Source organism: Micropterus salmoides, unplaced genomic scaffold (genome assembly GCF_014851395.1).
Source record: "Micropterus salmoides isolate LMB-PRFRI ecotype aquatic unplaced genomic scaffold, ASM1485139v1 Ms_hic_scaffold_6, whole genome shotgun sequence".
NCBI classification, from domain to species: Eukaryota; Metazoa; Chordata; class Actinopteri; order Centrarchiformes; family Centrarchidae; genus Micropterus; species Micropterus salmoides.
In genome coordinates this window covers 3,799,752-3,814,395 of record NW_024044348.1, presented here as the reverse complement: position 1 = coordinate 3,814,395, position 14,644 = coordinate 3,799,752, and the positions used below count along the sequence as shown (strand labels likewise).

Genomic DNA, 14,644 nt, shown 5'->3' with positions numbered 1-14,644 from the left:
TCTGACACAGAAATGAACTGTAATAAACACATTCTACCTTCCTGCATACCTTCCTGTCCTGCACGTACTCTGCCCGTGCACTCACTGCGCATGAACATGTGTTTTGTCAGTTGAATTCTTCAACCCTCAAAATCTCATCATTTCAAAGTCACATAGTTTGCCTACAAATACACTTCAGTTAGAATGATAAAATCATGACCCAGGTATAACTGACTACCGTCGTTGCGACTTAAAAAGAATTGTAAGAGTTGTATTTTATGAACAGAACTCTTAACTGAATTCTTTCTGATCAGCAGCTCCATTCAGTGTATTTCCAATCTATTATCCCACTCACATATTATTAGTCCATAACACACTTCCTGCATACCTTCCTTCCTGCATACCTTCCTGTTCCTTGTTTTGATCCTGCTGTCTGTCTGTTCAGGCCCTCTGATGGATTACCTCCCCACCTGGCAGAAAATCTACTTCTACAACTGGGGATAAAACCCGCTGGAGGTTTTTGGATCTCTGATGTTTGCAATTCAACAAGGAAAACCGCAAAGAAAGGATCGTTCAGGCCCAGGGACAGAGACACTTGCCTTAATTCCCCACAAATCTGATAAAATGATGTGGAAATGATTACCACTTTCAGCGAGGACCTTCTTATTTACATTTATTGATTTAGAAGGCAGTGTTAGCAATAAACAGGACGTGATTACGACTTTATGTTCAGTAATCAGATTTTTACCGTTCCTGACAAGACTGGTTTGATTAATGCTAAGATTTTTGCTTTGTGCGTCAACTTCATGATTTATGCCAGTGTCTATCTATACTGTGACAGTTTTTACGTGGCAGAATATTTTTGTAAGCAGTCTCTTTATCTTATGGTTTCATTCCATTCGTGTCATCTGTCAAAATCTGCAGCATTGTTTGTCCAGAAGAGGCTGAGCAATGATGGAGAAGCAAAATCTCAACACATCATTTTCACCAGCAGGCACTGAGTTTCTACTTGAATGTTGGAGAGTTTTCCTGCAGAGATGAGGGCGCGCGCACACACAAACAACTGAGCTACTGAAAACTACCGCTGGAAACAATGACACAGGAGAGGTTTTGAATCTTTATTAACATACCGAATAAGTTTCTTTTTGTAGCCTACAAATAAATAGTTTAATGTTTCATCCTTTGAGTCCACATGTGGGTTACTTTTCGGAGAGTTTATCACGGGTGGGACATACACAGGCATGGCCACGCTAGGAAAAAAAAAAAAATATGACCATCTGATCTATCAAAGAAAATTACAAACCGGTTTTCAGACCTCTCATCAGGCCTTTCAAAAACTTGTTGAATGTCAAGTCTGCCGGGAACACACAGGGGGAAGGTACTGAGGTTTAGCTGCATCACAATCAGGAAACTGGTAAGAGATGTAAGCTGTGACACCTCGCTGAGGAAGTGGTTTATCACAAGGGTTCATACTAGACGGCTTTTGTTGTATTCACTTGAAATTCAGTTCAACAGTATTAGAGAAATACTGAAACGGTTCCTTTTCCCGAAGACAAAAGATTTTGTCTCAAAATCTGTTATATGTACAATCATTACGATTTGTTTTACACCGTGAATATCAGGAATATTTTTTCATTGGCCAATACGTCTGAAACAGAGCAGAAAAAAACCGTAAACTTTCAGTCATCAGCCTTCCAAAATAAAAAGGTTAAACTACTGAGGGAGGGAAAAAAAAGGCAGGAAAAATGTGGTGGTTTTTTTTTCGGGGGTTGAGGTACACCGAGGCAGACTTCAGATTCAACCCGCAAGACATCGAAGTCAGACGCCTTCGAAGGTCGTAACATGGTGATGCATAGTCAAAACCGTGTCATGGTTTTATGAGCTGGGACTCTGCACGTTCTGACTTCAAGGATCAAGGTTTTCCTTATTATCTAAATACTTTAAATGACACTTCATGCTCATTTGATGTCTCTTTTTTTACAACTACTGTTTGGGTTTAATCACTAATTTCTAATTCGTTTGTCATGTATGTTGGAACACGAGTGGGCCGGCCGTGGCCAACAAATTAGACGCTGGACCACTTGTGTGTTCAACCATTTTTAAAAAGACAGATAATAAATAACCCTAGCAGCTAGGACATCAAATGTTTGATGCTCCAATGTTTCATATACTTTCACCCAGGCAGAAATGCTCAGAAGTCCAAGCTCACAAATTGTGTGAAATCGTCAAGACAGTGCTTTATGTAAATGAAAAAAAAACAACAACCTGTGGACAAACTCTAGTGTAAGTGTACAGCAGCGACACTGAATGCAACGTTGTGGATTTGTTGTTCAAATTAATCCTTAAAGTTGAAAATATATACTGCAACTTTTTTAATATCACAACGAAACAAAAACAAAGAAACATCTTAAGAATGAAGTATCTGATAATATCAATCAAAAACAACACTTTATGTATAAGGAATAAAATGTAGTAGAATTAACTCCGACGTCAGTTTGAAAACTAAGACCCAAAAAAAAAAAAAAAATCTCAACAGTAAATTACAACTTCACTCTTGGTTTAGAAAAGATTACACCTTTCAATCGTTTCCTTTATGAAAATAAAACTCAGGAGTCTGCAGATGAGAATGAGAGAAGAAAACGCTGTCTTCACTCCTGTAAAATTGTCTCTAAAAGAGGACGAGCGAGAGGGACGATTTCTTTTCCCCATGCAATCCTTTCTGCGTCCCGTCTCGCTCTCGTCCCATCTACTTCGCCAAAATGCTTGTGTCAGTGAGGAGGCTGGTTGGCTCTACACAGGCGTTAGTTAGCATGTCTTCCCACAGGTTGCTGCTAGCCTCTCGGGGCCGATCAGTAGGAGCCGTAGCGATCCTGAGAAAACATGAACAAAGCCAGAAAAAGTGAGCAAACATTTGTGTAGAGGCTAACGGGAGATATCCAAATGACAAGTCCGTTCCTCAGCTTCTCCAATTTAAAAAGGATGACTGTCCCACCTGGATTGTATTCATGACACCGTTGGCGAGGACAGCCATCTTGCCCGCTACGGTCTTGACTCCTTGTTTGAATTGTGCGATGTCCGGCCCGGAGGGGAGCACACTGTCAAAGCCCGACGCCCTCCCTGAGAGCAAGAAACACAGAACTCGTCTGCAGCACTTTGTGTCATAATACCATACGTAAGGTTTGTTTTCAGTTTCAGCACGTGGCATGAGGGAAGAATTTAAAACCTGTATATAAATTAAACAGGAAACATTTACGCTATCCCTAACAAATTCAATTTAAAGCACAAAACCAACAGTTAATGCCTCTACTAATAAGTACTGAGTGCCTCACAGCCTGATGTCTCCTCTTCCTCTAAAGCCACAGAGCTCCATGAAAACCCACGTTCCTTCATCACCACGACACACACTGCAGTTTATTCTGACTCGCACCGTCCTGCTGCCCCTTTATACTCACTAGAGCGCCACATGTGGATTCATCCGCCGCTGAAAATAGTCCCTAACAAATCCTTTGTTTGATTAAAAACTAAAGTGTCAAGTTATCAACACTAACAGACTACAGACATTGACCCTGACATGAATTGCTGTGGTCGTTTTACGGGATTTTGGGGACACTTTGGGCATTATCCTGTACTTTACGTACAGCAAACACGTCTTACCTTTATGGTCGCTGCCGTCCCCGAACAGGTCAGCTGAACTGATGGAGGTGCTTCCAGACATGTTCTCCAGTCTTGTCTTCGCCTCATACTGGGAGAAGATCGCAGTCAATAAATAAACAGGTAGAACAAAAATTTCTGGAGGATGTATTATTGCTTGAATTCACAGCGGTCAAGAATTTGAACGTAAGTGAAGTTTAGTTATTATTCTAAACTGAAGTGAAGATGAGGTTTCTCACCTCCGCGCTGCTCTCCCGGCCAAAGAACATGTCCGAAGAGATCGCCTTGGCATTCGCGAACTTCTGTCTGGCCTCACTGGACTCGGACACCGGAGCTGATACCTCGGCTTTTCTTCTGCTGGGAAGTCTGGATTAAACACAAGACCGCATGAGAGCGGCGCCCAGTCCAGTGGACACTAATACCAAACAGAGGCTGAACGTGTGCGTTTGCATGAACATCTGTGTAGATACCTTTCTCCAATTGGCTGAATACTAGAGATGGTGACCTCCTCTTTGGGGTCCTCTTTCTCCAGAGCCCAGGAGGTGGTAAAGGAGGCGGTCCCTCCCTCAGTATCCCACCTGGATCCAAAACTGTCTCCCACTGTAAACGGGTTGTCCTTATATCTGAAACATCAAGCACAACAGATTAACAACAGAGTCCCTGCTGGGGACCTACTTCATCTTCTTTTTTGTGGTTCAAGTACAAAATATTTCAATCTAGCAGGTTGAGTGATTTAAACTGAAGCCAGTAAATAAGTAGGTGCAGTTTGAGAGGAGTCAGACGTACTTCGGGGGTCCAGAGGTGAAACCCGGCTCATCAAACATGTCCAGTTTGGAGCGAGAGGAGGACTTGGCTCCCACAGGAGTTTCCTGCTCAATCACCTGCATCTCTGACATCACTGAGTGAGACACAGCACTGAAACAGGAAGCACACACATGATGATTACACATTCGCCACCACTCAAGCCTCAACCATGATGGGCGATACGGCCAAAAATGTTATCACCATAAAAAACATCGATAATTATCACAACATATGTCAAATCATTATTCAAGTTTAAAGGCAGATTCTTGCTCCTGAGTGAAAATTGAAGAAACCAGATGGTTAATTATGTGGTTAAACTTTTCTTTATGGTCAGAATGTGACAAACACTTGATGCCAAACAGCGGATCACTTCACAAGTCTGAGTTACAACATTCAAAACTATTATCTTTTTCAACAAATATGATTAGTTAATCTTTTTTCAGGCCTCTTTTTTCAACAAAATAAATATTTTCATAGAAAAATTAGGTGCTAATTTGTTTGCGATTCAAATGAATTAAAGCAAATATTTATTGACGATATATTGAATAATAATGTAATGCGATAATTATCATTATCGTTTTATTGCCCAGCCCTACTAATGGCCCAGATGTCAGGTTCAAGAAAACGAGTACTGCTCCAACTAATGAAAGTTGATCATCTGCAGAGAAACCTCGGCTAGACAAAAGATTGTGTTTGCCGTTACCTCCTGTTGCCGAAGCCCATGCCCAGTCTCTCGGCCTGCTCTCGCTTCTTGCCTTCCAGGTTCTGAAGCTTTTTTTCCTCCATCTTCCTGTCGATCTCCAGTTCTTTGTAAGCCAAACGCATCGAGGTCACACTGTAATAGCCATAACGAGTGTTGTCAGCGCGGGCGGACGAAGAGATTTTAAATCACACTTTCACCTCATAACAGTGTGTGTTTTGTCTCTTATTTTGAAAAACCTAAATTACAGAAACAACAAAGAAATCTGACCGGAATAAGCAGTGAACTTTTTATAGTTCAGGTCATTTAAATTAATCCTTGTTTTAACAGAGACCTACACAAATGAAAATAAGAGAAATCAGATTATATGTTTGAATTCCTTACATGGACTCCTCAGCTTGCTTCTTGGCCTCAGCGGCCTGCTCTTCTCTCAGCTTCTCTGCTACTTGAGCCTGCTTCTCCACCTCTGAGAAACTCTTGCTGCTCACCTTTTGGGCACCGAGACCTTTCTTTGCACCGAGCTGCAACAGTGGGAAATGTGGTGCACAGATTAGCTCCAGGTTAAAGTTAGATATTACAGGTTAAAGTGCATCCTCTGGTCAATTTAAAGCCACCTCCGCTAATAATCACGTGTTTTGTTTACGTTCGCTGTGATGTATGGCCTTCATTGTACGGAATGATGTACACACGTTCGTTCACATTCTTCAGCTGACGCAAGGAAACTCTCAGTGCTCACATTAAACAGGCCATAGAACTCTTTTTAATTAACTATGCCAAGAGTTCAGTACATGGAACCGACATACCGTGAGCTTCAATCTCTGCGGTTTCCTCCTTCAGATTTAAATCTCGAGCATGCAAAAAGCCCCCCGGAAAAACAGGCGCTAGATGTTACGTAACATCTGGGATGTTTACGTCCCCAAATGTTACACAGACCAGCCCACATTCCAGAGAAGCAGTCATACGTCTCATTAAGCGCTTTTACAGTTAGGAAGGTAAGGTAAATATTTTCTGGTTTTCCCTTCAATGTCCTCCGGCTGCTCTGTCTCAACTCTGTGATTTATGAAGGCTGCTGTACCCCCCCGAGCGCAAAGCTTCCAGGCTGGCAGAATCAGCAATAAGACTGCTAGCTGCAAGGCTAACTGTGCAGCTAGCCGTCAAAGCTAACATAATGTGTTTTTTTCGAACATTAAAGCATGTAAACATTTTCTACTAGAAACCCTAAATACAAGTATAAACCTGAAGTATTCTACGGCACCTTTGAATCTCAGTGTGCATCAGTGGTTACAGGAACATTTAAAATGTGCACATACGAGCAGGATTTATTTAGTTACGTCGCAACTAGTTTTTTTGGATAAACAATACACAAAAGTCATGTGAAAACATCAAAACCAGTGACGTAGGAGACATTTTGTCCAGCAGTTAAACTTCTGAATGAAAAAAATTTGAATTTGAAAAGGAGGGAGAAAGAATAGAAGTAATTTAAATCATTTATGACCCAACTTTATTTTTATTTTTCAAACACATCAGACATTATTCTGCAAAGCAGTATGGGATGTTTACTGCACCACTTTAGCATTGCATCGGATTGACGATGGACAGTTATAACATAAAGTCAAAATCAATGCAGAAAAACAAGAACTCTTGCAAAAACCCTGCATACATTACCCACAATGCAACCCAACCACCAACAGTTCAGTCAGGGATTCTTGTGTGCAACGGTAGCTTTTATTATATATGCAGTAGTTTCCCCCAAGACCCGTAAACAGACTTAGATATGTAAAATCTGAAAGAGTTCCCTTGGTGTGGCGTACCAGACTGGTGAAGTTTATGTGCCCGTATTTTTACGGCGTTATGTCGTCTCTCATGTTCCATGTGAGCAAAGTGACCATCATGTATGGCAGCTCCCAAAAAAACACAAGGTTTGTGGGTTTGGTGAAAGTATGACTCAGTATGACTCACCCCTTTTTTGGCAGCCATGGGCTTCTTCTTTCCAATGATGGAAGGCTTCACATCTGTAACACAAGTGGAAATATTAAAAAACAAAAACAAAAACATATATATATATTTTTTTTTACTTTTAAGCCTTCATTCAGCCAACAAGGCAACTTGAGAACTTTTCAAATTGCCTGAAATCAAAGCAAGAAAAACACAGCAGCTCAGAAGAAACATGGCTTTTGTTGTTTTTTTATTGTTAATTTCCAAACTCAGTGAGGACATGTAAGTCAGAGCAGCACATTTAAAAGTGAGCTTTTGACGTTGGTCTCACAAAATCACCAGCAAGACGGACAGTTTGAGAAAGCTCTCATTACAAAAAGGTGTTAGTCAGTCAGTTTGACTTCAGAAGTCTTTGCATCATAAGAAAATGTTCATATTTAGAGGAGGGCAGGGACTTAAATTCCTACACTATGTCATCTTTCAGCTACACCAGACTATTGTGACTGATTCTATTATTAGGTCCCATTTGTCACAGAGATGTTAGCTTCAGACTTATGCTAGCGGCCAAATACTTAACCACACATGGAAGATACCTGCAGGGATAAAAGACACCTTGACAATGACAGTTCTCATTTTACACAATGCAGCAGTCTTCATTGACCTTGTCTGACTGAGAATACCAAGATTTACGTCAAAAGACGTACCACAAATAGCTTTAACACCATCACATGCCCTCCTAACTGAGCTATTTCCATTACGTGGTAAGCAGAGGGTGGGAGAACGGAAAGCGGCTGATGAGATGTCAATCAAGCAACAGAAACATGCGTCTGAGGTATAAACCAGCCAGCGCAAACAACAATATGGCCACACTCGTCACCTTTGGGTGTCCCAAGTGATCCGTCCAGTGATGACAAACGCATGGAGTCCTCTACACGACAGGACAAACCAGTGACCACAATCATTATCCAAAACACAGAAGAAGCCGCTTTAACATAATCAATAACAATAAAAAATGACATTCTACACTTCTTACACTAATTTAATGTCCAATTTGACATTTCAACACGTCACTTTGGTCTCGTCAAAACTGTGACTTTATTCTTTCACATTTGACAGAGGTCGTCTTGCGTGCATTAATTACAATCATGATGGCGGCTCAGCATCGTGATGTCCGTCAGCCATCGCCGCTGGATGATCTGCCCAACCCCACTGTATACTCTACGCCCTCTTATGGTGATTCACTGCTTTTTTAAAAAAAACTATTTGATTGCTCTGTTTCATACTGAGAAAGTAATTTTGAGAAAATAATCGCTGATCGCAGATCGATAATAAAAATGATCCTTTTCTGAACATCTTGGGAATAAAAAGTGAGATACAGTCGTAGTACATGTTGACGGGAACAAAGACAATCAAAGTATGTACACACTGATAGCTGATTCTTCTTCTTACTCGATATAAGCGATAATGTTTTCACCTTTGATGGTCTTCTGAAAGTGAAAAGTTGTCAATCATGTTTACACAGATTTAAATGGGAAACAAGCGAAGTGGGTTCAGGTATTCTCTTGTCTTTGTGCAGATAATTATTGCAAAGAATTTAAGGATTATTGTTTAACTCTTGGAGATAAAGAGACAGAAAGACAGAGGCAAGTATGACCATCTGAAAAATTACAACAGGTTTGTTCCTTTACGCACGGAGGCAGAATCAAGCTAACAGACTCACCAATGGAGGCTTTGGGTGATGTGCTCAGACCGTCGATGCTGGGTCCTTCTTCTGGCTCTAGAAAGGACCAAATTAAAAACATTTCAAGCAACACAACAAAATATTCCTGACTCTTACTCCACAGCTTGCTGAATAATCTAAATTGAGTGTCATCTCCAGATATATTAGGCTGATATTTCAGCTGCAGTCAAATTGGATACACCCAGTTATGTACTGCAGAATCTACGTACCGATATCATTTCAAAAGAGATCTAAAATTAGACAATACCATTTATACTGATATAGTTTAATGTTGAGTTAATTAATATGTTTCGTAAAGTCCTGCCAGCCCCCCCCCCCCAGAGCCACAAAAGACAACTGTTTTCAGAGGCTGAGTAGTTCTCCTCATGAAAATAAAATCGGTCAAGTGCACCTTTGACAGTAATATATAGGTTTCTTTTACTAACGGTTGTCATCCTGGCCTTTGGCCGTTGTGTCCGTCAGCTGTGGAGTGACAGTGGCTCCATTCTGCTCTGGCTCAGAGTGCGGCGCCATGCTCCAGTCGTTAGCAGGCTGAAAACATAAAAATAAATAAATAAATAATATTTTCAATTAAGTGTACAAGAGTTCATAAAGCCAGGTACATTCAAAACGTACACTATATCAGCTGTGGTAACATAGGGCTAGGGTTACTGCAGTACAGATATGTCAACAATGTGTTATTAATGCAGGCTAAACACACTACGTCATTTAATGGTGATTATAGTTTTAGTGTTTTTACAGGCAAAACCTACGCAGTTGATATTGATACTAATTCAATTCCCAGTGACTTTTACAGTTACCACCTTGGTCACAACACTTTAATTCTCAAATTAAAGGGATCCTTTTCCAAAATGTTTGAATATATTTATATAAAAAACTATAAAATACATATATAAAATATTTGCCTAAATGTTTTTAAACTGTTGAATTTCAATATCAACCTCAAATAATTCCTCCTTTACTAAAATAATTTAAAAAAACAAATAAAAAACATTCCCTGCATATGAGACTTTTATTTATTATCACAAACTAATAATACTAAAGACACAGCAGGTCATGACCTTGCAAAAACAAACCAACCAGTGTATGTTCAGCAAAAAAGTCACTCTCTTTCTTCTCAGGAGCCGCCTGAGTGCCTCCTGCAGAAGAGTCAATCCACAGCTGCAACAAAGAGAAGAAGAGTGTTTGTTATTACTATGAGACAACTCCACTGATTATGTTCACACAGGACCTGTGTTTGTAATACTGCCTATGATGTGATCATCACATACTGTCACTACTACACACCTTGGACTCTGAACTAGATCTGCTAACATGGCTCGGACACTGATAATCACGAAAGATAACCACTCTTATGTAATTTGTCCACCATCCACAGGACACAGGTTCATTTCTGTTATTTCAACTGAGTGCGTGTTACTAAACAGAAACATATTGCCACTCGGTTGTTATAAACTTCTAATGCTCACTGTATGTGTTCCCAATGGGTTTGTGTTTTTTGGTAAGATTGCTTCAAGCTTTTGTGCTTTATTTGACAGGCACAGAGTGGGTGAGAGGGGAGGGATATGTGTTCGGAATAAAAGACACAGGCACCTTAATGCAAACACACACTGCTCTGAATGTTCCAGGGCCAATAAAGGGTTCACTGAGTGTAAGGCTGCAACTAACGGTTATTTTCACTGTCAATGAATCTGTGGATTATATTCTCGATTAATCGATAAGTGGTTTGGCCTATTAAGAGTCAGAATATGGTGAAAAACGTCGATCAGTGTTTCCCAAAGCCCAACAAGACGTCCTCAAATATCTTGTTTTGTCCACAACCCAAAAGAAATTCAGTTTTCTGTCATCGAGGAGCAAAGAAACGAGAAAATATTCACATTTAAGAAGCGTTTATCAGAGGGGATATTTTTCTTTTTTGTAAAAATTACTAAAACTGATTAATCAATTATCAAATAGTTGGCGATTAATGTAATAGGTGACAACTAACTGATTAATCATTGCAGGATTAGCTAGGATTAATAAAGGCGGGCGTGCTGCGTCAGATGGCATGTGTACTCCTGCAAGTTACAAACGGGCTGAAATGTGGTTTGCTTTCATTGCCACAGAACAAAAGTTGAAAGTTCATTTGTTAGATGTTTAGATATAATAAACAAAAAAGGCAACTGCACTGTAGCTTTATCGATAAAGCCCAGGATATAGCCTGGCAGGCCGCTGCTGACTGCATCGATCAGACACATGGTCTACAATGAAGTCATGATTTAGGCTACATGATAAGACATTTCCACGTGACCGATACTCACATCTGTGCCATATTTAGACAACGCAGCATTTGCTTGCTGCCGAATCTTCTCCCTGTACATCTGGGCTGCACGACTGTTGTACTTGGCGTTGGTGTCATTTGTGGAGCAGCCGTGCTGGCGGAAGAATGCAGTCTTCAGACGGAAGGAGAAAGTCATTGCATTACATCAAACACCACAGAAATCTGCCCAAACAATACTATCAAATTTCACTGCATAGAACATGAGTCATTAACATAAAAAACAAATCCAGTTTTTAATAAATTTTCAGTCTGACTTACCGCATTGGCATTGCCTCCAACCTGCATACATCTAAGCTGAAACCAGTTCCAGTTAGAGTCTAACTCGGTGGACCTGAGGGAAAAGGGGAAGAATATGGAGTCAACACTCCAGTATGTTAGGTACACCTGATTATAGCCTTACAAAACACTAAGAGTCTGTGTAGTTACGTATAATGTGTTCACATGCCACATTCCTCTGACCACGGATGGTAGCTGAAATGCATACATTGTACCTGGCAGTGAAGTAGGGCTCATGCTTTTCTCTCAAATCGCTCAATAAAACTGTCAATCAGGAACACTAAGGTGTTATGCTGACAGCTATGATCATTCTTGTGGTACACTGAAACCTACCGGATGAAGCTTAGATGCACTCCCAGGGAGCGGTGGATGCCAGAGCAGTCAATGCACAAGAACACACCATAGGATATACTCGCCCAGCTGGGGTTTTTGGCAGCGCAGTCAAAACATACCTGTAGACAAACAGCATATACATTCAGCTGTTATGAAATCCAGAAGTACTCAACATGGGAAGGGTAATTACACTGTTTCGAAGCAACGCAACAACCGTGAAACAACAAAAACATGTCTAGTGAGTAAAGCATGTTACCTGCAGTGAACTGCATGTTTTTCTCTTCCATGTTGTTGTTAAAGGTTGAGTACATTTTGGTTACAGTAAAGGCGGGCTGATGGTGTAGCATGTATCTGATACATGGCAAGACTGTTTATTTTTATTAAAGGTAGCAACTAACGACTGTTCTCATTATTGATTAATCTGACAATTATTTTGTGTTTTATAGACCACGTGTCCGTCAACAGAAAATATAAAAAAATGCTCATCATGAATTCCTAAAGCCCAGGTTGACATATTCAAACAGCTTGTTCTGTCTTTTGGACCAATAGTCCAAAACCCAAAGACATTCAGTCTACTAGAATATCAGACTTAAAAGACTAATACTCCAATTTCAGCAGCTGGAACCAATGAAGTTTTGGCATTTTTGCTTATAAAATAACTTTTACCAATTAGTCCATTATCAAAATTGTTACAGATTCATTTTCTGTCTATCAATATATAGCCTTACCGTTTCAGCTTTAATTTATGTAGCTGGCGTAGGCGTCCAGTGGCCTAGTGTTTAAGACGCATACCATGTAACCCCAGGACCAATGCTGCATGTCATCCCCACATTTCCCTTCATCTCAACCATACTTTCACTATCACATTATGGCAAACTGCCATGAAAAGAAAAGAAAGTTTGCCTCAGAGGTCTAAACAACCTGATTTGCCTGAACTGATCCTCATTTCAGATAGGGAAAAACCTCAGAAGAGCAACAGATGAGGAGAAATAGTCATAGTCTGTGCCATATGTAGAGTAGAGCTCTGGTTCCCATTCACAGAGACACTTCAATTAATTTAAATATTAATGTAAAAAGTGTATCACTATAGTGATCATTTGCTTAAAGTCAAGTGCCAACTATAAAAACACAGACACATTGGGAGACGGAACAGCGGAAGCAATAAACGCAAATACATCAATAACCATGGAAAACCCACTATAATAATAAAAACAACCGGTAATCACATTATGGGATGAAAACTAAAGGCCAAGCCACCTTGAGATTACAGCAAAAAAATGGGGAAGTGTTGAGACATCTTGGATTGCCCACAATGTCTTTGTGTGTTTCTCTCTAGTAGAGCTGAAACACTTAGATCATTTAATCTACTGTCAAGTAATTCACCATATCAGTAATATTTTCAAGAAAAAATGCCAAATGTTATCTTCTTACAGTTTTCTCCAAAGTCAGGATTTGCTGCTTTTCTCTGTTGGATACGATTGTCAGACAAAACATGACATTTGAAGTTTTCAACTTGGACTCTTTGGCCTGTCACTTTAAAATCCTATAGACTATAAACAATTAAATGATTATTCAGGAAATGAATAGGCATATTAATGCGCAATGAGAATTAATTATAAGTTATACTGAAAAGGGGTCAAAATGACGCTTTACATCCAAGACTACCTTTTTCTTTAGGGTCCCACTAAAACTAAACATAACCTGCCAATCTGATTCACACTGTTGGACACCTTATACCCAGGCCTACAGTACAGTATAAACCACTTCGGGTTAACACTATAAAATCAAAATGTATATAACGTTACTGTAAACTAATATTAAACTGAACATATGGCTCTGGCAGGCAGCCCTTCCAGCACACTGCTAGCATTAGTCAAGCTTTTTGTCAAGCAAAAAGGCCAAATATTATCTTGTTGCAGTTTTCTCAAATGTGAGGATTTGCTGGTTTTCTCTCTCGTATATGTGTAACATGTATTTCTTTGCATTTCGTACTGTCGATCAGGCAAAACAAGACATTTTAAGTTCTCACCCTTTGATTCTTCCTCTGGTCTGTCATTTTAAAAATCCTATACACTTAACAATTAATTGGCTGATGATGAAAGTGACTGGCATTATTATTGTATAATGAGATATAATAATACGTTACAGCCCTTATCTTCCATTATTTAAAATATATATTGAAAAGGGGGACAGAGTGACTCTTTACAACCAACATTACCTTTTTCTTTAGGGTCCTTTTTTACGAAAAACAAAACGAGCTAATCTGATTCACACTGTTGCAAACCATATACCCAAACCCCCATCACTATAAAATATAAATAAACGTATATAACATTTCTGTAAACTAATATTAAACCGAACAAAACGCCTCTGACACCGCTAGCGACATATGGATCAATACCATCAAATGTTACGATAATGTGTAGCTAACGTCAACATTTCTACTAAACTGCGTGTCATATATTTTAGATATATCTTAGAGTTTTAGTCCAACCAGTTAACACATTCTCCTGTCATTTCCCTAACCTAGTGTGGGTTAGGTGCTTAGCTTCCTCGGCAGACACGAATCGTATACGTGGCCTTTATGTTTGACTGCTTTACCGGCAGACTAGCAGCCGTTAGCAGCCGTTAGCTGTGCAGCTAGGCCTAGCTAACGTTCAGTTAGCCGTCCAGCTCATCGCTTCTAACGGGACACACGAAGCTACGCGCCGAGCTGCCAACACAAGCCGCATTAACAACAGATCGATACGCGCACAACGGCGGCGTCTGGTTCGGTTACCTTGTTTGTAGGAATGGATCTTAATCTTTTGAAAATGGTTAAGATTTCGGTCTTATTTGGTTCCGTAGCCATCTTGCCACTCTGACAATTTCCAACAAGTGGCGTCACTACGGATCCCCGCGTGCC

General features: G+C 40.0%; 2 protein-coding genes across 3 annotated transcripts in view; one reads left to right on the top strand and one right to left on the bottom strand.

The window, feature by feature from the left end:
- The window catches only part of pex16 (peroxisomal biogenesis factor 16), a 16,639-nt gene extending 15,482 nt beyond the window's left edge, over positions 1–1,157 (top strand). Inside the window, exon 11 of the mRNA XM_038701764.1 lies at positions 425–1,157. Coding sequence (XP_038557692.1) covers positions 425–483 — 59 coding nt within the window. The 3' untranslated portion in view covers positions 484–1,157. The remainder of the gene's footprint in view (positions 1–424) is intronic.
- On the bottom strand, positions 1,085–14,644 carry arfgap2 (ADP-ribosylation factor GTPase activating protein 2). 2 transcript variants are annotated; one of them, XM_038701762.1, is made up of 17 exons: positions 14,519–14,644; positions 11,740–11,858; positions 11,389–11,461; positions 11,111–11,242; positions 9,891–9,971; positions 9,236–9,341; positions 8,790–8,846; positions 7,947–7,997; positions 7,094–7,146; positions 5,519–5,655; positions 5,138–5,269; positions 4,417–4,545; positions 4,101–4,253; positions 3,870–3,996; positions 3,634–3,721; positions 2,972–3,096; positions 1,085–2,849 (listed from the first exon to the last, which is right to left on the bottom strand). In XM_038701762.1, the coding sequence occupies exons 1-17, from the start codon at positions 14,588–14,590 to the stop codon at positions 2,829–2,831; spliced, it is 1,656 nt and encodes a 551-aa protein (XP_038557690.1). In that variant the 5' UTR covers positions 14,591–14,644; the 3' UTR covers positions 1,085–2,828. The 2 variants fall into 2 exon arrangements, with proteins under 2 accessions (XP_038557690.1, XP_038557691.1); XM_038701763.1 differs by lacking the exon at positions 7,947–7,997.